Source organism: Chiloscyllium plagiosum, unplaced genomic scaffold (genome assembly GCF_037043375.1).
Source record: "Chiloscyllium plagiosum isolate Xiang-an unplaced genomic scaffold, Cpla_swu_hap1 HiC_scaffold_4, whole genome shotgun sequence".
Classification (NCBI taxonomy): domain Eukaryota; kingdom Metazoa; phylum Chordata; class Chondrichthyes; order Orectolobiformes; family Hemiscylliidae; genus Chiloscyllium; species Chiloscyllium plagiosum.
Genome location: NW_028270142.1, coordinates 140,862,344 through 140,882,231, shown reverse-complemented (window position 1 = coordinate 140,882,231; position 19,888 = coordinate 140,862,344). Strand labels below are relative to the sequence as shown.

Here is a 19,888-nt window from a genome sequence, read left to right as displayed (position 1 = left end):
GCAGTTACGAGGGGAATTAAGCGGTGTTGGGAATTCCCAGCTGATTCGGTGAAGTGGACACCGCACTGAGCTCCTGCAGTTTCACTCTGTCAGTTTCCACGCTCCCTCTGGGACTCCAGCGTCTCCTGATGGCGCTCGGTTGGTAACCATCTGATTCTGATGGGGAGAGCCCACAGCGCACCTCAGAAACCCTTGGACAGATGGATTCGAAAGAAGCTGCGGATTTTGACTGCCCCATCTGCATGCAAACACTGCACAGACCAATCAGGACTCAGTGCCAACATGTGTAAGTAACGTTGGAACATTAAGGAAGCTTCTGAGAATGCTATTCTTTCCATTTCTGTAAAACTAGGTGTTCTCTACAACATTTATGAACAGGAAGGGTTTAGAGGGATATAGGCCAAGTGCTGGCAAATGGGACTAGATTGGGTTGGGATATCCAGTCGGACAAGTTGGACCGAAGGGTCTGTTTCTGTGCTGCAAGTCCCTATGAAAGGTTTAAGTTGATGTTGGTCAAGCAGTAAAAGAGGAAAGGTTATAAGGTGCTCAAATAGCAGCTGCTCCAGTAAGAGCTGAAAATCTGAAATAGAAACAGAAAGCAACTCAACAAACCTACCAGTGTCTGTGGAACAAGGAACAGATAATGTTTTGAGTTCCATGACCCTTCTTCATTTATTATTAACTCTGTTTCTCTCTCCATCAATGTTGCCAAATCTGCTGAGTTTCTCCAGCATTCTCTGTTGTGTGGTATAGGAGACTAGGTCTCAGCTACAGTTCTGAATGCCATATTGGAGGAGGCACAGGAATGTATTGGAGAGAGAGTGCGAGAGAGGTATACAGCAGTGGTTCCAGGAATGAGAAACTTCAGCTCTGAGGGTAGACTGGAGAAGTTTTGTTTGAGAGGAGAAGGCAGAGGGGAGATCGTGTCTGGACAAAGTGGATGAGGAGCAACTGTTCCTGCTTGTAAAATGATCAAGGAACAAAGTGCACAAGTTTAAAAAGAAGCAAATGTGATGTGGGAGAAAATCTTTTCTGCCCAGTGGGTAGTCAGGGTTCAGAATGCACTGCCTGAAAATCTGGGTGGAGGCAGGTTCAATCGAGGCATTCAAGATGGGCATTGGATGGTTATTTAAGTAGGAGCAAAGTGCAGGGTTACGGGGACAAGGCAGGAGAATAGAATTGAATTGAATTAATTGTCTTGTGTACCAAGGCACAGTGAAAAGCTTTGTCTTGCGAGCAATACAGCCAGATCACAGAGTTAAGTAGCATGGCTACGTAAATAAACAGCATAGATAAGTAAATATCACTATTTTAATGCCACCATTTTGAAAGAATCAGTGCCTGCACAGTGGGCTGAATGGCCTCCTTTAGCACTGTAATAATTCTGTTAACAATAAAAGCAGAGAGGGAGGTAAAAAGGCTGTTCATTGGTGTTTGTAACAACGAGAGGCGATCTGATTTAACCAGAGGAGGTCGAGCCCCTGGAGGGAGTGTGACTGAGCACCTTAATGATTGACTTTTAGCTTTATTTCTTTATTTTCCTACTTAATACGCAGAACGCTGTAATGTTTAACTTTTAACTTTGTTCTTTCTTTCTACCTTGTTCTTATGATTCTGTGATGTGGAGGTGCCGGTGTTGGACTGGGGTAGGCAAGGTCAGAAGTCAGATGACACCAGGTTATAGTCTAACAGATGTATTTGAGATCACAAGCGTCTGGGGCACTGCTGCTTTGCCTTCACTCTATCTGATGAAAGAGAGCAGCTCTCCGAAAGCTTGTGATTTCAAATAAACCCATTGGACTATAATCTGGTATAGTGTGACTTCTGATTTATGATTCTGTACCTAGGAACCCGTACCTAAGATGGTCCCTTGTGTGGCGACATTATACACTTTCCACTGTTCTCCCGTACTTGACAATAAAATCCAAATCTTAAAATATCTGAACAAAGATCTTGAAGGGACTTGGCAAGGTGGGTGTGAAAGGACATCTCCCCCTTGTGGCAGAGACTAGAACTAAAGGGGGACGAAGCTCTAATGCCTTTCCAGAGAGTGTGATGGAGGTAGGCACATTGAATATTTTTAAGGCTGAGGTAAACAGTTTCTTGATTGACAAAGGAGTCAAAGGCCCTTGGGAGTTGGGCAGGAAGGAACATGGAATCAAAGCCGCAATTAGACCAGACATAATCTTATAAAACGTAGGGAAGAGGCCATTCCTTCCAGTTCATTGTTGGAATGTTCCTCAACCAGATGTCTATGAACCAAATGTAAGGTGGTCCAACAAAGGAGCACCCGTAACATGAGGGAGAACTCTCTTTAGCAGTGAGTGGTGAAGGTTTGGAATGCAATGCCTGAGAGTGTGGGGGAGGCAGACTCAATCATAACTTTAGAAAGAGGACAGTATTCTGACATGAGACAACTTGCTGAACAACAGGTAAAAACAATGACTGCAGATGCTGGAAACCAGATTCTGGATTAGTGGTGCTGGAAAAGCACAGCAGTTCAGACAACATCCGAGGAGTAGTAAAATCGACGTTTCAAGCAAAAGCCCTTCATTAGGAATACCGATGAAGGGCTTTTGCCTGAAACGTTGATTTTACTGCTCCTCGGATGCTGTCTGAACTGCCGTGCTTTTCCAGCACCACTAATCCAGATTGCTGAACAACAGGGAGAGTGCAGTTAGAGCATGTTGAGTTACAGTTGTCGATGACCCAGCATGGATAGGATGGACAGAATAGCCGTACGGCATGTTGTAATCATTCTATGATTCTTTGATTTTGTTCTGTGGTTGTGAATAGAGTTGGAGCTGTACTATCGGATCACAATCAGCTTCCCAAAAAAACCTCACAATTTGCTTTAAGACTTGATAAAGTTGTTTCTGAAGTTTGATAAATGAGTTGTACCTATGTGAACTTGGCTAATAGCATGTAACTTAAAGGGGGGGGGGAACGCTTATAGGTGCCTAAAAATCCATCTTTAGAATTAACTAGGAGCAAAGCAGGGGATAAAGTAATCCACATTGAGGTTAATCTGTATAAATTCACAGCTGTTATAGAACACTTCAGCATAGAAGGAGACCATTCAATCTGTCAATCTTGGCTCTGAACTCGTTCCCTACTCCCCACTCTTTTCCCCATAGCACTTTCTAAGTTTGAGGTTTTGTTTATACTTAGATGAATACAGTGTTTAAACATCTTCATGGTCTATACTGATAGGGACAGATGGTGACACAGTGGTGAAATCTCTGGACTGATAAGCTGCAGAGCGGTGTTCCAATCTCAACAAGCATCTAACAAGAAAATCTGGAACATAGATTCAATACTATTTCTAATCTATCCTCAATTGTTGTTAAAAAAAAACCCTCTAGTTCCTTTCAGGGAAGGAAGTCCTTACATGGTCTGGCCCACATGTGACTCCAAACCCACAGCAATGTGGTGGCTCTTAACTGGAAATGGTGTTAGCAAGCCAGTCAGTTCAAGGGCAAATGGGAGTGGGTATCAAATGCTGGCCTTAACATAAAATATCACAAAGCTGCTGGGCTGGGTACTTTACCTCATGTTCACTAGTTTGCCTGCAGCAGGTAGGGGTGACCAACACATGGTCCTTGTAGAGACAAAGTTCCGTCATCAGATTGAGAATACTTTGCATGTACTGTGTGACACTATCACCATGCTAAATGTCTTTGACTGCGAACAGACTGGGCATTCTTGAGTTTTTTGTGGGATCAGGAGAAACAGCAGAATTGCCCTCAAACACAAACTATTACCTCATGGTCCAGCAAAGGTTAAAGAAGATAGCTTACCACCACCTTCCCAAGGGCAACTAGGGTTGGTCAAAGCACCCCAGTTTAGCAGCAGGACCACTCTCTTGTGTAAGGGGCAACAGCAGGTTTCCACCAATTGACCTGGGGAGTTTAGCAGTTCTAATAAATACACATACTGCATTCTGTACCAGCTCTTCCTTGCTCAGAGTCTTTCATACCAAGCCATATAAGGGGATGTCCAACAAGAACAACTGGGCTGAATGGCCTCTTTCTGTGCCAGAATTTGTATCTCCATGTTTCGATGATTCTATGGGGACAGTGGTGACCAAATGACTCTTCAAACAGATCTGAATGGAAGGGAGGAGGGAGCATTGGAGAGGCTTAGGGAAGTATTTCCAGAGCTTAGAGCGTTGGTAGCTGAAGGTAGGACACCCTGGTGAATGTCTGGCAATGTGCAGGAGGCTAAAAATGGAGAAATACAGAGATCTCCGAGTTATTACGATTCCAAAGGTTACAGAGATAGATGGGTGAGTGCATTGCAGAATTTAAAATGAACATGAGAGCTTTGGAATTAAGGAATTGCCAGACTGGGTGCTGGTGTAGGTCAGACAGCACAGGGTAATGTATAAAACAAAATATAATGCTTATTGTTTGCCATTAGATTACTTGAAGAAAATACCGAGAGGCTATTTCATTCTGGGAGTTGCCTTGAAACATACATAGAAGCTAGGAACAGGAGGAGGCCATTCGGCCCTTCAAGCCTGCTCTGCCATTCAATATGATGATGGCTGGTCATCCAACTCAGTAGCCTAAATTCTTTGTCATATGAAGTCTCCACCTGGTGAACGGGCAAATAAATCTGTTGGACTATAACCTGGTCTTGTGGGACTTTTTGATTTTGTCCACCCCAGTCCAACGCTAGCACCTCCATATCTCTGGGCAAAGGCATTTCTCCTCACTTCAGTCCGAAAAGATTTATCCCTTATCCTTAAACTCTGACCCCTAGTTCGAGGGTGTCATTAATGCTGAAATCTCCCTTTGCAATCAATAGACTTTGGTTTGGACTCTGCATAATGTACTCACACTTGGCTTTACTCCTATCTATATATATGACATGACAAATACATGAACATACAAACAAGGAGTAGGGGTAGGTCAATCAGCCCTCGTTTCTGCTCTAGCAATCATGAATAGCAAAGCTGATCTGATTGTTCCACATTCCCGTTCATTTATGGTAACCTCTCACCTCTTCCTTCTCAATAGTCTATCCACCCCTGTCTTAAAACAAAAATCAAATGAACTTGCTTCCACCAACTTTAAAGGAAATATTTCACCAACCCTTGTGAGGGAAATATTTTGGCTTGTTTCTGTTTTCAATGGGTAACCCGTTATTTTGGAACAGTGACCTCCTGGTTTTAGATTCTCCCACAAGAGGAAACATTCTCTCCATTATCTACCATGATCTTATCTATTTCAATTAAGTCACCTCTTACACTTCAAAACTCCAGCAAATATTATCTCACAGTGCCATGTATAACTGCAGCATTATCTCCTTACTTTTGCCTCCTCGAAGTCTACAGACAGTATAGGCATCAGTCCCCCTTTATCCATAACACGTCACTTTTTTTGAAGAACTTCAGTAGGATGGTTAAAAACAAACTTGCAGGCATTAGTTCCCTAATATCTATGCCCTAAATATTCATAAAGTTTTTGTCCAGTTCTGGGTGTCACTGTCACCCAGTGAATCATAGAATTCCCTCCAGTGTAGAAGAGGCCATGTGGCCCATTGAGTCTGCACCAACCGTCCAAAAAGCATCCTGTCCAGAGTCTCACTAGTATGACTCTTCTTCAGCACAGACAAGAGTTTATATCTTCGTGACTGTCTTTTACTTATCGTACTCAATTTTGGTCTCTCCGAAAGTGGAAACATTCCAAAGCGTCATACTGGACTTAAAAAGTTAACTCTGATTCTCTTTGCACAGATGCTGCCAGACCTGCTGAGTGTCTCTAGCATTTTCTGTTTGTCTTTGGCATTTTCTCTCTGTCTACTCTTTGCACCTTCCTAAGTGCAAAGGCTGTTCCCCCCACCCCACCAAGTCATCCTTTTCTTTGTATTGGATAGGAGCCCCAGCTTCACTGTTTTCGTTTCCTTTCAGCTTTTGCCAGGAATGCCACATCCAAAACTTTGCCATGAACAATGGAAAATGTCCTTTGTGCCGGAATCCCACTTCTTACATGGAGCAGCCAGCAACGGACATTGAGACCTGGATGAGAACGATGAAAGCAAATTGCAGAGGTTGTGATGTTGAGGTTAGTTCACGAAAAGCAGCCTCTTGATACTTTGGCTCCATGTGATCCAGAGTCTGCACAATCTCATCTCAACATATGGAGTCTGAACAGACTCAACAGGATTTCTCCTGTTTCATCTGAGACACTGTAATACAGGCAAAGTCTAACCAAACCTTGTCTCAGTTGTACACTCTCATGGCATCTCACATTTGGTAACACACCTTGAGAAGGCACAGGTTCAGGAGTCAGACATCTGGAACAATATCAGGGTTGTAATAGCAGGGGATTTTAACTTTCCAAACATAGACAGGGATTGCCATTGTGTTAGGGGCTTGGATGAGGAGTAATTTGTTAAATGTGTTCAAGAAAATCTTACTGACTGATATGTAGATGCACTTACCAGAGAAGGAGCAAAACCTGACCTTGTCTTTGGAAATAAGGCAGAGAAAATGACTGCAGTGTTACTGGGGGAGCACTTTGGGACCAGTGATAATTTTAAAATAGTTATGGAAAAGAATAGGCCTTGTATAAAAGTTAAAGATCTTAATTGGAGTAAGGTAAACTTTGATGGCATGAGGCAGGAACTTCAAGAGTTGATTAGAGTACACTGCTCGCAGGTAAAGGGACAACTGGCAAGTAGGAGACTTTCAAAAGTGAGATAACATGAATCCAGAGGTGCTATATTCCTGTTAGACTGAAGGGTAAGGCTGGTAGGAGTAAAGAACAAAGGTTAAATAACGATATTGAGGCTCTGGTCAAGAATAAGAATGAGTCGTATATCAGGTATGTACAACTGTGATAAAGTGAATCTCTTGAAAGGTATAATGGGTGTGGGGGCATTCTTAAGAGGGAAATTAGGAAGACAAGAAGGGAAAAGGGGAGATCCTTAACAGATAAGGTTAAAAATAATCCAAAGAGATTCTATAAATACACAAGGGGCAAAAGAGCAACAGGGGAGACAATTACGATCAATGTGGTCATCAATGTGTGGAACTACAGGATATGGGAGAGATACTAAACAAATATTTTACATCAGTTTTTCCTGTGGAGAAATCTGTGAAAGCTAGCAAACTCGGGGGAAATAAGTATTGATGCCTTGGAAACAGTCCACAGGGGACTAATATACTGGCAGGGAAATTTGCTAGAGCTGCTCGGGAAGATTTAAACTAGTAAGGTGGGACCCAGAGAAATAGTGAGGAAAGAGATCAATCTGAGACTGATACAGTTGAGAACAGAAGCGAGTCAAACATGGCAAGCAGGGACAAGGTAGGACTAATAAATTAAACTGCATTTATTTCAATGCAAGGGGCCTAACAGGGAAGGCAGATGAACTCAGGGCATGGTTAGGAACATGGGACTGGGATATCATAGCAATTACAGAAACATGGCTCAGGGATGGGCAGGACTGGCAGCTTAATGTTCCAGGATACAAATGCTACAGGAAGGATAGAAAGGGAGGCAAGAGAGGAGGGGGAGTTGCATTTTTGATAAGGGATAGCATTACAGCTGTGCTGAGGGAGGATATTCCCAGAAATACATCCAGGGAAGTTATTTGGGTGGAACTGAGAAATAAGAAAGAGATGATCACCTTATTGGGATTGTATTATTGACCCCCCAGAGGGGGGTCAGAGGGAATTTGAGAAACAAACTTGTTAGGATATCTCAGCTATCTGTAAGAATAATAGGGTGGTTATGGTAGGGGATTTTAACTTTTCAAACATAGACTGGGACTGCCATAGTGTTAAAGGTTTAGATGGAGAGGAATTTCTTAAGTGCGTACAAGACAATTTTCTGATTCAGTATGTGGATGTACCTACTAGAGAAGGTGCAAAACTTGACCTACTCTTGGGAAATAAGGCAGGGCAGGTGACTGAGGTGTCAGTGGGGGAGCACTTTGGGGCCAGCGACCATAATTCTATTAGATTTAAAATAATGATGGAAAAGGATAGACCAGATCTAAAAGCCAATTTTGACGGTATTAGGCAAAAACTTTCGAAAGCTGACTGGGGGCAGATGTTCGCAGGTAAAGGGATGGCTGGAAAATGGGAAGCCTTCAGAAATGAGATAACGAGAATCCAGAGAAAGTATATCCCTGTCAGGGTGAAAGGGAAGGCTGGTAGGTATGGGGAATGCTGGATGACTAAAGAAATTGAAGGTTTGGTTAAGAAAAAGAAGGAAGCGTATGTAAGTATAGACAGGATAGATCGAGTGAATCCTTAGAAGAGTATAAAGGAAGTAGGAGTATACTTAGGGAAATCAGGAGGGCAAAAAGGGGACATAAGATAGCTTTGGCAAATAGAATTAAGGAGAATCCAAGAGTTTTTACAAATACACTAAGGACAAACGGGTAACGAGGGAGAAAATAGGGCCTTTGTGTGGAGCCGCAGAAAATGGGGGAGATACTAAACGAGTATTTTGCAACAAGTTAAAAATCACACAACACCAGGTTATAGTCCCACAGGTTTAATTGGAAGCACACGAGCTTTCGGAGCGACGCTCCTTCATCAGGTGATTGTGGAGGGCTCGATCGTAACACAGAATTTATAGCAAACATTTACAGTGTGATGTAACTGAAATTATACATTGAAAAATTGATTGTCTGTTAAACCTTTCATCTGTTAGAATACAGTGATAGTTTCACTTCTTTCATGTGTAAATCACAAAACCTTTTTTTAAAAGTTGCATTCTCTGGTTAGCTGTTAACAATGGTGATAGCTAGACAATATGTTGAAGGTAGGTAAAAACAATGGCTGCAGATGCTGGAAACCAGATTCTGGATTCGTGGTGCAGGAAGAGCACAGCAGTTCAGGCACCATCCGAGGAGCAGTAAAATCGACGTTTTGGGCAAAAGCCCTTCATCAGGAATACAGGCTTTCTGCCTGTATTCCTGATGAAAGACTTTTGCCCGAAACGTCGATTTTACTGCTCCTCGGATGCTGCCTGAACTGCTGTGCTCTTCCAGCACCACTAATCCAGAATATGTTAAAGGTGTTGACCCACTGTGTTCTCTGTCTATGCCATGATGTTTAGATTGATTCTAATCTAAAAAGTGAGATAACAGAGTTTTACATAAATTCATGCAGTTTTTGAGCTCAGAGTATTTTGAGTATTTTGCATCAGTATTTACTGTGGAAAAGGATATGAAAGATATAGACTAAGGAAATAGATAGTGACATCTTGCAAAATGTCCAGATTACAGAGGAGGAAGTGCTGGATGTCTTGAAAAGGATAAAGGTGGATAAATCCCCAGGACCTGATCAGGTGTACCCGAGAACTCTGTGGGAAGCTAGAGAAGTGATTGTTGGGTCTCTTGCTGAGATATTTGTATCATTGATAGTCACAGGTGAGGTGCTGGAAGAGTGGAGGTTGGCAAACGTAATGCCACTGTTTAAGAAGGGTGGTAAGGACAAGCCAGGGAAATATAGACCAGTGAGCCTGACCTTGGTGGTGGGCAAGTTGTTGGAGGGAATCCTGAGGGACAGGATGTACATGTATTTGGAAAGGCGAGGACTGACTAGGGATAGTCAACATGGCTTTGTGCGTGGGAAATCATGTCTCACAAACTTGATTGAGCTTTTTGAAGAGTAACAAAGAGGATTGATGAGGGCAGAATGGTGGACATGATCTATATGGATTTCAGTAAGGCATTCAACAAGGTTTCCTAGGGGAGACTGATTAGCAAGGTTAGATCTCATGGAATACAGGGAGAACTAGCCATTTGGATACAGAATTGGCTCAAAGGTAGAAGACAGAGGGTGGTGGTGGAGGGTTGTTTTTCAGATTGGAGGCCTGTGACCAGTGGAGTGCCACAAGGATCGGTGCTGGGACCTCTACTTTTTGTCATTTACATAAATGATTTGGATGCGAGCATAAGAGGTACAGTTAGTAAGTTTGCAGATGACACCAAAATTGGAGGTGTAGTGGACAGCGAAGAGGGTTACCTCAAATTATAACAGGATCTTGACCAGATGGGCCAATGGGCTGAGAAGTGGCAGATGGAGTTTAATTCAGATAAATGCGAGGTGCTGCATTCTGGGAAAGCAAATCTTAGCAAGACTTATACACTTAATGGTAAGGTCCTAGGGAGTGTTGCTGAACAAAGAGACCTTGGAGTGCAGGCTCGTAGCTCCTTGAAAGTGGAATCACAGATAGGTAGGATAGTGAAGTCGGCGTTTGGTATGCTTTCTTTATTGGTCAGAGTATTGAGTACAGGAGTTGGGTGGTCATGTTGTGGCTATACAGGACATTGGTTAGGCCACTGTTGGAATATTGCATGCAATTCTGGTCTCCTTCCTATTGGAAAGATGTTGTGAAACTTGAAAGGGTTCAGGAAAGATTTACAGGGATGTTGCCAGGGTTGGACGATCTGAGCTTTAGGGAGAGGCTGAACAGGCTGGGGCTGTTTTCCCTGGAGCGTCGGAGGCTGAAGGGTGACCTTATAGAGGTTTACAAAATTATGAGGGGTATGGATAGGATAAGTAGACAAAGTCTTTTCCCTGAGGTCGGGAAGTCCAGAACTAGATGGTATAGGTTTAGGGTGAGAGGGGAAAGATATAATAGAGACCTATGGGGCAACATTTTCACACAGAGGATGGTACGGGTATGGGATGAGCTGCCAGAGGATGTGGTGGAGGCTGGTACAATTGCAACATTTAAGAGACATTTGGATGGATATATGAATAGGAAGGGTTTGGAGGATAGGGGCCGGGTGCTGGCAGGTGGGACTAGATTGGGTTGGGATATCTGGTCGGCATGGACAGGTTGGACCGATGGGTCTTTTTCCATGCTGCACATCTCTATGACTCTATTACAGAAGAAGAGATGCTTTAGGAACAAATAAAGGTGGATAAGTCTCTAGGACCAGCGTGTGCTGCAGGGATCAGCAGGGGGTCCACTTTTGTTTCTTATTTCTACGTTTGGATGAAAATCTAGTAAGTAAGTAATAGTTAGTAAGTTTGTGAATGACACAAAATTAGTATTGGTAGAAGATTTATCCGAAATGCTTGGGACCAGCTGTTTTTTGGAATTCTGAATTTTTCAGTTTTCAGAATAGTGACAGTTTCATGGTGAAATGTTTAAAAATCTTACCAGAGGAGCAGACTTCTAAGTAAGAACGTGCTTGGACATGCCCCCCCCCCCCCCAACGTTGCATCTGAGTGACACACTTTGAGTGGGTGTTGACTTGGGGGCATTCACAGAGAAACCCCAGGGTTGTCAGTGCTTGGCCACGCCTCCTCATGTCGCATCTGAGTGACACACATGGAGTGGGTGTCAACTTGGGTTAACTGTTTGCTCGCCAAACAACCTTAATGAGAAAAAGAATTCACAAAAAATTTTGGATTTCGGAGCTCTTCGGTTTTTGGATGTTCGGATAAATACCTGTAGTATATTTGACAGTGAAGAAGGTTATCTAAGATTATACATGGGTCTTGATCAATTTGGGCAATGAGCTAAGGAGTGGCAGATGGAGTTGAATTTGGATAAATGCGAGGTATTGTAATTTGGTAAAATAAACAAGGACAGGACTTACAGAGTTAATGGGAAGGCCCTGTTGAACAGAGAGACCTGGGGTTCCGGTACATAGTTCTTTGAAAGTTGCCTCACAGATTAAGAAGGCGTTTAGCATGCTTGCCTACTTTGTTCAGAGCATTGAGGATAGGATTTGGGATGTCATGCTGTGGTGGTACAGGACGTTGGTGAGGCCACTATTGGAGTATTGTGTATAGTTCTGATCACCCTGCTATAGGCAGGTGATTATTAAATTGGAGAAGGGAGTCTAGGGTCAGAGGGCATAATCTCAGAATAAGAGGTCATCCACTTAAAACAGAGATGAGGAGGAATTTCTTCTGAGGGGAGTGACTCTGTGGAATTCTTGACCACAAATGGCTATCAAGGCTGGGTCATTAAGTATATTCAGGGATGAGATAGAAGATTTTTAATCAGTTAGGGAATCAAGGGCTATGCAGGAAAGTGGAGTTGAGGATTATCAGATCGACCATGATCTCATAGAATGACAGAGCAGACTTGATGAGCTGAATGGCCTATGTCTCTCCTGCTATGTTTATGTGTATAACAAGAGTGTGGGCTTGTTTTCAGGTGTACCTGATTGATATGAGGGCACACACTACCACCTGCGCACAGTACCTGAGGGAATATGGTCCAGACTGCAATACAAGTGCAATACCTCTCCCAACACCTGCCTCAGTCAGGTAAGCTTCAGATCTGCCAGGGAAGTAAAAATAATTCCACATCAAAACGTCTACTATTAGATACGATTCCAGAACTTGCTGAACAATCCTAAATGTGACACCAATGACCAATTTACGATAAATGGTTGCACCTATTATGTTGTTCAGTTATGCTCATTAAGAATAGATACCCTACAGTGTGGAAACAGGCCATTTGGCCCAACAAGTCCACACTGACCCTCTGAATTCCCCCTGACCAATTCCCCCAACACGTTTTGGGCAATTTAGCACAGCCAATTCACCTAACCTGCACATCTTTGGACTGTGGGAGGAAACCCATGCAGACACAGGGGGAAATGTGCAAACTCCACACAGAGTCACCTGAGGCTGGAATTGAAGCTGGGACCCTGGCCCTGTGAGGTAGCAGTGCTAACCACTGAGCCACCATGCCACCCATCCAGGTCAGAAACGTTCATGCACAAAGAAAGGGAATATATCCAAGTCTTGCACTTTCTTACTCCTGAATTACTCCTGTGTTTGGGGATCCTACATTCGCTATTGCTTTGGCCATGACAATGCTACGTTGTTTTCATAGATTATTTTATCTGACTGGTGCCTGAAGGTTTAGACTCTGGGTCTGTCCAATTTGAATTTAGTACAAATGAAATCCAAGTCATTGATAAGATGCAATTTAATACTTGTTAACCCTTGTATCTCAACATTTCATTAGGTATTCAGTAACTGGGCTAAATATCTTTCATGTAACGTGTCATAGTTTCTCTTGTAGTTTATTGGATTATGTGCATCACTGAGTGCAAATCTCCAACACAGAGAAACTAGTGATGTTTCACTCATTCTGCTTATCTATTTGGTTTGTAGAGACAATTTAAAAGTTGTTTGATGGAATTGTCTTGTAAGTGGTTTCAGAGCTGTTCATCCATCAGCAAACAATATAACACAGTTTGTTTTTCCCTATTTTCAAGTGCCACAGAACCAAACAGATCTACATTTACCTGCCCGTATTGCCATCAAAGTGGCTATGACATAGGTGACCTTGTGCTGCATTGTTGTACGTATCATTGTGGTGATTATCGGCATGTGGTAAGTGCTTTCATGTTGTTTCTTCTTAATCGCCAAATTGTTTGTGCAATGAAAACATTTACACTGAGTGAGTGCCATTTTTTAGAAAATATGCCTCATCAGGCAGAAGACGCGATGAGTTTATCTGACATTTAAACAAAGAGGACTTTCTGTCCTTCACTCCACACCAACAAGAAAGACTTAAAAGCTTCATCTCGGCCTCTTCCTGTTGGTGAAACAGGGATGGACAGCCAGAACTTGTAGTTGTACAGCACCTTTTGTGACCTCCGAATATCCTAATACTCTTTACAGAAATGGAAACTCTTCCAAAGGGGTCATAGAAGGCCTTTGTTCTTTGCATCTAACTGGGACAAACTCCTGTCCACATCAACTGACAAGCTCTATTAAAACATTGAGAATGGAGCCCAGTTTCTGGGAAGATTCACAGTTAACTCTCATATCACTCTTCTTATAAAAGCAATATGTTGGATGCACCATAACCATTACCTTCTGCACTGGACATCAGTTACATTTAATGTTTATTCTTTGTTCCAGAATTCCTCAAATATTGCTTGAGAAATTCTTGGAATCAAATGAAACAAAGACTTGCACGTTTCCTGATTACTCCCAATTCCTCCACCTCTGCTGTTTGTGCTCCCAGGACGACCAATTCCACTCCAGAACATCCCAGATGGCCTCCTACTTCAAAGACTGCAATTTCCCTTCCCACTTGGTTAACAGTGCCCTCCAGTGCATCTCCTCCACTTCCCGCACCTCGCCCCTTGAACTTCATCCGTCCAATTGCAATAAGGTTAGAACTTCCCGGTCCTCACCTTTCAGCTCACCAATCACCGGATACAATGCATCATCCTCCACCATTTCCTCCATGTACAGTCAGACCTCACCACCAGAGATATATTTCCCTCCCCACCCCTTTCAGCATTCCGCAGAGACCATTCCTTCCCCGACTCACTCGTTAGATCCCCCAACCAACCCACCTCCACTCCCAGCACCTTCATTTGTCACCACAATAAGTCCAAAACCTGAGCCCACAACTCTCCCCTCACCTCCGTCCAAGACCCCAAAGGATCCTTCCACATCTGGCAGAGATTTCTCTGCACCTCCAAACACCTCATCTACTGTGTCCATTGCTCTCGATGTGGTCGCCTCCACATTGGAGAGACAGGATGCCAGCTTGTGGAACATTTCAGAGAATATCTCAGAGACACGCACACCAATCAACCCCACCACCCCGTGGCTGAACACTTCAACACCCCATCCCACTCTGCCAAGTACTGGGTTGCCTCCACTGCCAAATCCTAGCCACACGACGCCTGGAGGAAGAACGCTTCATCTTCCACCTTCAGACACTCCAACCACACGAGATCAATGTGAATTTCACCAGTTTCCTCATCTCCCCTCCCCCACCTCATCCCAGATCCAACCCTCCAACTCGGCACTGCCCTCTTGACCTGTCCTACTTGTTCATCTTCCTTCTCAATTATCTGCTCCAACGTCCACTCCAACCTATCACCACCCCCCCCCCCCCCCCCCCCCACCCCCCACCTTCATCCACCTAAGGCATTCCTATCTACCTTCCTCCAGTCCCACCCCCTCCCATTTGTCTCTCAGTTCTCTTGGGCACCCCCTCATTCCTGATGAAAACTTATGCTCGAAACGTCAACTCTCCTGCTCCTCGGATGGTGCCTGACCGGCTGTGATTTTCCAGCGCCACACATTTTGACCTAGATAACCAAGGAGGACATCCCTACTGTTTTGTTTGTGTTTATGGGTTGAAGGTATCCCTGGTGAGGCCAGTGTTTATTGCCCATCACTGATTGTACTGGAGAAGGGAGTGGTGAGCCACTTTCTTGAATCATTTTGTGTCCTGCTCTCCACCTGAGAGGCCAGAGATCATCAAACCTCCCACCCTGATAATGATCTCCTACAACCTCTTCCATCAGGCAGAAGACGCAGAAACCTGAACACACACACGAACAGGTTTAAGAACAGCTTCATCCCTGTTGTTATTAGACTGAAGAATGGACTCTCTAATTTCATATAATGTTGGTCTTGTTAATGTTGATCTTGCGTAGTGCACTTTCTGTGCGGTGTAGCCTGAATGCCTTACTCTGTCCAAGTTCTTTTTTCACCCTATGATCTGTATATCCTTGCTTACTATGATCTGCCTGTACTGCTCACAAACAAAGCTTTTCACTGTACTTCGGTACACGTGACAATAAATGAAATTAAATCAGAGGAGATGATAGTTGAACATCACATACAGTGCAAAGTGCAGTACTCCTTCAGTACCGCACTGGGGAGTCTGCTTAGATTATTGTACTCAAGTGGGACACGAACCCACAATATTTCTTACTCAAAAGGTGTGAATGCTATCAGTGACTCGTTTTAGCTGAAACTGTGGATTCTTGTCCTGTAGGTCTGTCCAATTTGTGCATCAATGCCGTGGGGGGATCCAAATTATTACAGCAGGAATTTTATTCAGCACCTGAGAGTCCGACACCGATTCCAATACCAATTCTTTGTGGTGAGTGTATTTGACATTGTGTGTGTATATCATTCTGATTGCAAGTAATTGGGAAGGTTAATATTATCATGTATTATGAATGGAGCATTAAAGTAAAATTATGCTTTAATTATAGAGGGTATTGGTGAGACCACGTCTCAAATACTGTGTGCAGTTTCAGTCTCTTTTATTTAAAGATTGAGAGGGGGTTTACTCGATTGATACCAGCAATCACTAGGTTTTCTTAGAGCCAGCACAGCACAGTTGGCCCATCAGATCCACACTGACAAAAAAATGAATGATGTGGAGGTGCCGATGTTGGAATGAGGTGGTGAGACAGATTAGGAACAAAACAGAAGTTGTTGGAAAATCTCAGCAGGTCTGACGGCACCTGTGGGAGAAAATAAATCAGAGTTCATGTTTCGAGTCTGAGGGAGAGTCACTGGATCCAAAATGTTAACTCTGATTTTTCTTTACAGATGCTGCCAGACCTGCTGAGCTTTTCCGGCAATTTCTACTTGTGCTCCTGATTTACAGTTCTTTTGGTTTTTAGTTAGACGGTTTGGGCTAGTTTACACTGGAGTTTAGAGTGAGGGTAATTGCAATGAATAACATGTTGACAATGTGGATGTGCAAATGATATATCCTTCTGTGGGTGAGTCCAGAACTAGGGGGCATTGTTAAAAATTAGGTGTCGCCTACTGATATGAGGAGAAGTACTTTCTCTCATAGAGTCCTTACAGTGTGGAAGCAGGCCATTTGGCCCCTCAAGTCCACACCAACCCTCTGATGAGCATCCAAGTGCAGGAAAGTGAGACCATTGTAGGTTTAGTGTAGCTTTGGCAGTACAGACTCGATAGGCCAAAAGGCCTCTTCTGTCCTGTATGATTCTATGATCCTTTGCAGAAGTGATGACGTGGGAAATTCAGGCTGGTGGAGAAACAGGTCAGTCTTACTGTCTGAATGTTAACCTCGAATACTGCTTTCTTCCCTGATTTCAGAATTTTGATCAAGACGAAGAATTGATGCTGCAAGACACCATCTGGAATTCGTATAAGTAATTTGATTATATCCCTTTTGAAGAAACATCTCCTGCAGAAAATCACACACTTTTTTTAAAGGATAGGCATGCTTTTCAAATCCGCTTTTATAAAAGGGACTTTGCAAGCAAGCTTTGAGGAACCTCTTCCCAGACCCTGATGAAGATTGGTTTGGATTTTTGTTTGGAGCATTTCTGAAAGAACCTTTCTGCTCGATGTTGAGACATTGTCAATCTTGCAGCAATAATTCCTTGTGATGTACTGTATTAGCTGAGGCTTCCTTTTGATGAATGTTTGTTTTCAGTAATGAATCTTCAATGTATCATGACAATAATCCGAGCATTATAACACTGTCCTTATTCTTTTGTCGAATGGAGGCCCCCATCACCAAAGCCAGTGTGTGCTTCCCATCCCTAATTGCCCCTTGGATTGATGATTGAATGGGTCAATTCAGAGGGCAGTTAAGAGTGAAACACATCATTCTGGGTCTGGAGTCACGTGTAGACCAGACTGGGTAAGAACTGCAGATGCCCCCTCTCTCAAGGGCATTAGTGAACCAGGGTTTTTCTACTACAATTGATCTTCATTTCATGGTCACCATTACTGACACTAGGATTTGCATTAAATCATTAGGATTGACTATTGATTTAAGTTCCAGTGGGTGGATTTTGAGTATGTGTCCCCAGAACAATATTCTGGATCAGTGGTGCTGGAAGAGCACAGCAATTCAGGCAGCATCCGACGAGCAGCAAAATCGACGTTTCGGGCAAAAGCCCTTCATCAGGAATAAAGGCAGAGAGCCTGAAGCGTGGAGAGATAAGCTAGAGGGGGTGGGGGTGGGGGGGGGGGGGGGGAGAAAGTAGCATAGAGTACAATGGGTGAGTGGAGGAGGAGATGAAGGTGATAGGTCAGGGAGGAGAGGGTGGAGTGGATAGGTGGAAAAGGAGCTAGGCAGGTCGGACAAGTCCGGACAAGTCATGGGGACAGTGCGGAGCTGGAAGTTTGAAACTAGGATGAGGTGGGGGAAGGGGAAATGAGGAAGCTGTTGAAGTCCACGTTGATGCCCTGGGGTTGAAGTGTTCTGAGGCGGAAAATGAGGCGTTCTTCCTCCAGGCGTCTGGTGGTGAGGGAGCGGCGGTGAAGGAGGCCCAGGACCTCCATGTCCTCGGCAGAGTGGGAGGGGGAGTTGAAATGTTGGGCCACGGTGCGGTTTGGTTGATTGGTGCGGGTGTCTCGGAGATGTGATTGGTGCGGGTGTCCCCAGAACAATAGCCTGGGATTCTGGATTAGTACATACTGATATAAAAACAGGGACTTTCGATTCTACTATACGATTCAATAACATCATAGCCTATCTGATTTTAACTTTGACTCTATAGTCCTGGTATCATAATGCCACTATCACAATGTGAATCTTTGTAACTCTCTTCCCTTCTCCATCGCTTTCTAATCTGAATGACCATCTTGCCATACTGTTCTCCTTTCTCTGTCACTGATGTTGTATTGTTCATGTGTTGCCATTCCATCTGTTCCAACACATTCGCCATATCTTGCAACTTCTGATACTTCCTCTTGTAGGAATGGCCATCTTTGCTCCTGTCCTATGAATGAACAGCAGTGTAGATGAGATGAACCTTTTCCCTTGAGGTACCAAATATACCTGTGTCCTGAACAATATCTATTCCTCAACTGACATCATTAAAATCTAATCGTCTGGTCACTATACATTGATGTCAGTGGGATTTTCCTGGCTGCTGTGTTCCAATATTGCAACACACCAAAAAGTACCTCCTACTGTGAAGCCCTTTCTAGTAAATGGGACTGAAAGGTGCAGAAGACAATGTCATGTGCATTTGGGGGTGGAAACTATAGCTCGGAATCCAAGATCCAACATCAAGTCGTCCACAAAGTCTCATGAACATGTCAGTTCTGTCAGTGTAACCTGGAACTAGTTACTAACATGCAATAATTGCTTCTAGTTAGATTGCTGAGTGGTTTTCCTTTGGGCCAAGCAGGCCCCATTGTTTCCTTCCTTTAAAGAGGACGCTACTGTCAAACCTCCCCAGTGTTGAGGTACACACTCCGTTTACATGCATGTCGAGCACTTTTGAGGATGTGAAAATTGTCGTATAAATGCAAGTCCTTCTTTTCTCTCCATTTAATTCTCTTCCTTTGTATTTTTCTCTCTCTATCCCTTTGTCCCCCTCTTTCTCTCTTTCCCCCCTTCATTTCTGCCTCTTTTTCTCTTCCCTTCTTTCTCTCTCCCTTATTCTGTCCTTTCTCTTTCCACTGTCTTTTACTTTTTCTCTGCCTTATCTCTCTTCCTGGCTTTCTTTATCTCTTTTCCCTCTCTCTCTCTCTTCCCCCCCCCCTCACCTTTATCTATCTTACTTTCAGTCTCTCTTTTGTCCTTTCTCTCTCTCTCTCATTCCTCTCTGTGACTGACAGAAGTGCAGGTGAAACTTCTTTTATAACCATTGTTGGCATTCTCCAACTTTTGGCTGATCAAATAAGATTAGTCTTGAAGAAGGTGAAACAACAATGAGGAAATTCCAAGTAGAAATCCCTCCAACCTTTGCCCTTAACTTGGTACTTTGACACTGGGGATTAATCCCGTGTTTTTTTTTCCCTGCCTCGTTCTGTTACTTGCCTTTCCACTCAGAGCAAGACTGCGTATAGAGCTTAGTGCAAGTAAAACAACTTCCTGCAATATGTCCATCAATATATTCTGTTGTCTTTTAAGTGATATATTTTAAATAGAATTTTTAAGGTATCTGCTGCATTTTATTACTTATTTTATTTGCATTGAAGAGTAAAGCTTGCACAATAAATATATATGAACTTTAATCTGAAATGTGTTTCCCAATCTTGCCTCCCTTAATGATGATTTTATGGTGGTTAATTTTTGACTGACCTAACGAATGATTAGCACTTTCCTGGATAATGGCACAGGCATAATAATTGAGACTCCTCGTTCAAGAGTCAAATGATAGGAACAGGAAT

At 43.3% G+C, this 19,888-nt stretch overlaps 1 protein-coding gene across 1 annotated transcript; it reads left to right on the top strand.

The window, feature by feature from the left end:
* The first annotated feature begins 42 nt into the window (after positions 1-42).
* On the top strand, positions 43-17,723 carry LOC122548826 (E3 ubiquitin-protein ligase RNF166). Its single transcript, XM_043687641.2, has 6 exons — positions 43-286; positions 5,918-6,071; positions 12,147-12,259; positions 13,222-13,339; positions 15,759-15,866; positions 16,847-17,723. The coding sequence occupies exons 1-6, from the start codon at positions 201-203 to the stop codon at positions 16,904-16,906; spliced, it is 639 nt and encodes a 212-aa protein (XP_043543576.2). The 5' UTR covers positions 43-200; the 3' UTR covers positions 16,907-17,723.
* The last annotated feature ends 2,165 nt before the right edge of the window (positions 17,724-19,888 follow it).

Excerpts from the sequence above, each read along its gene's own strand:
- LOC122548826 (XM_043687641.2), top strand. The coding sequence starts at position 201 with ATGGATTCGAAAGAAGCTGCGGATTTTGACTGCCCCATCTGCATGCAA. Across the intron at positions 6,072-12,146 it reads GCAGAGGTTGTGATGTTGAG|GTGTACCTGATTGATATGAG; the intron begins GTTAGTTCACGA and ends GCTTGTTTTCAG. Across the intron at positions 13,340-15,758 it reads GTGGTGATTATCGGCATGTG|GTCTGTCCAATTTGTGCATC; the intron begins GTAAGTGCTTTC and ends CTTGTCCTGTAG.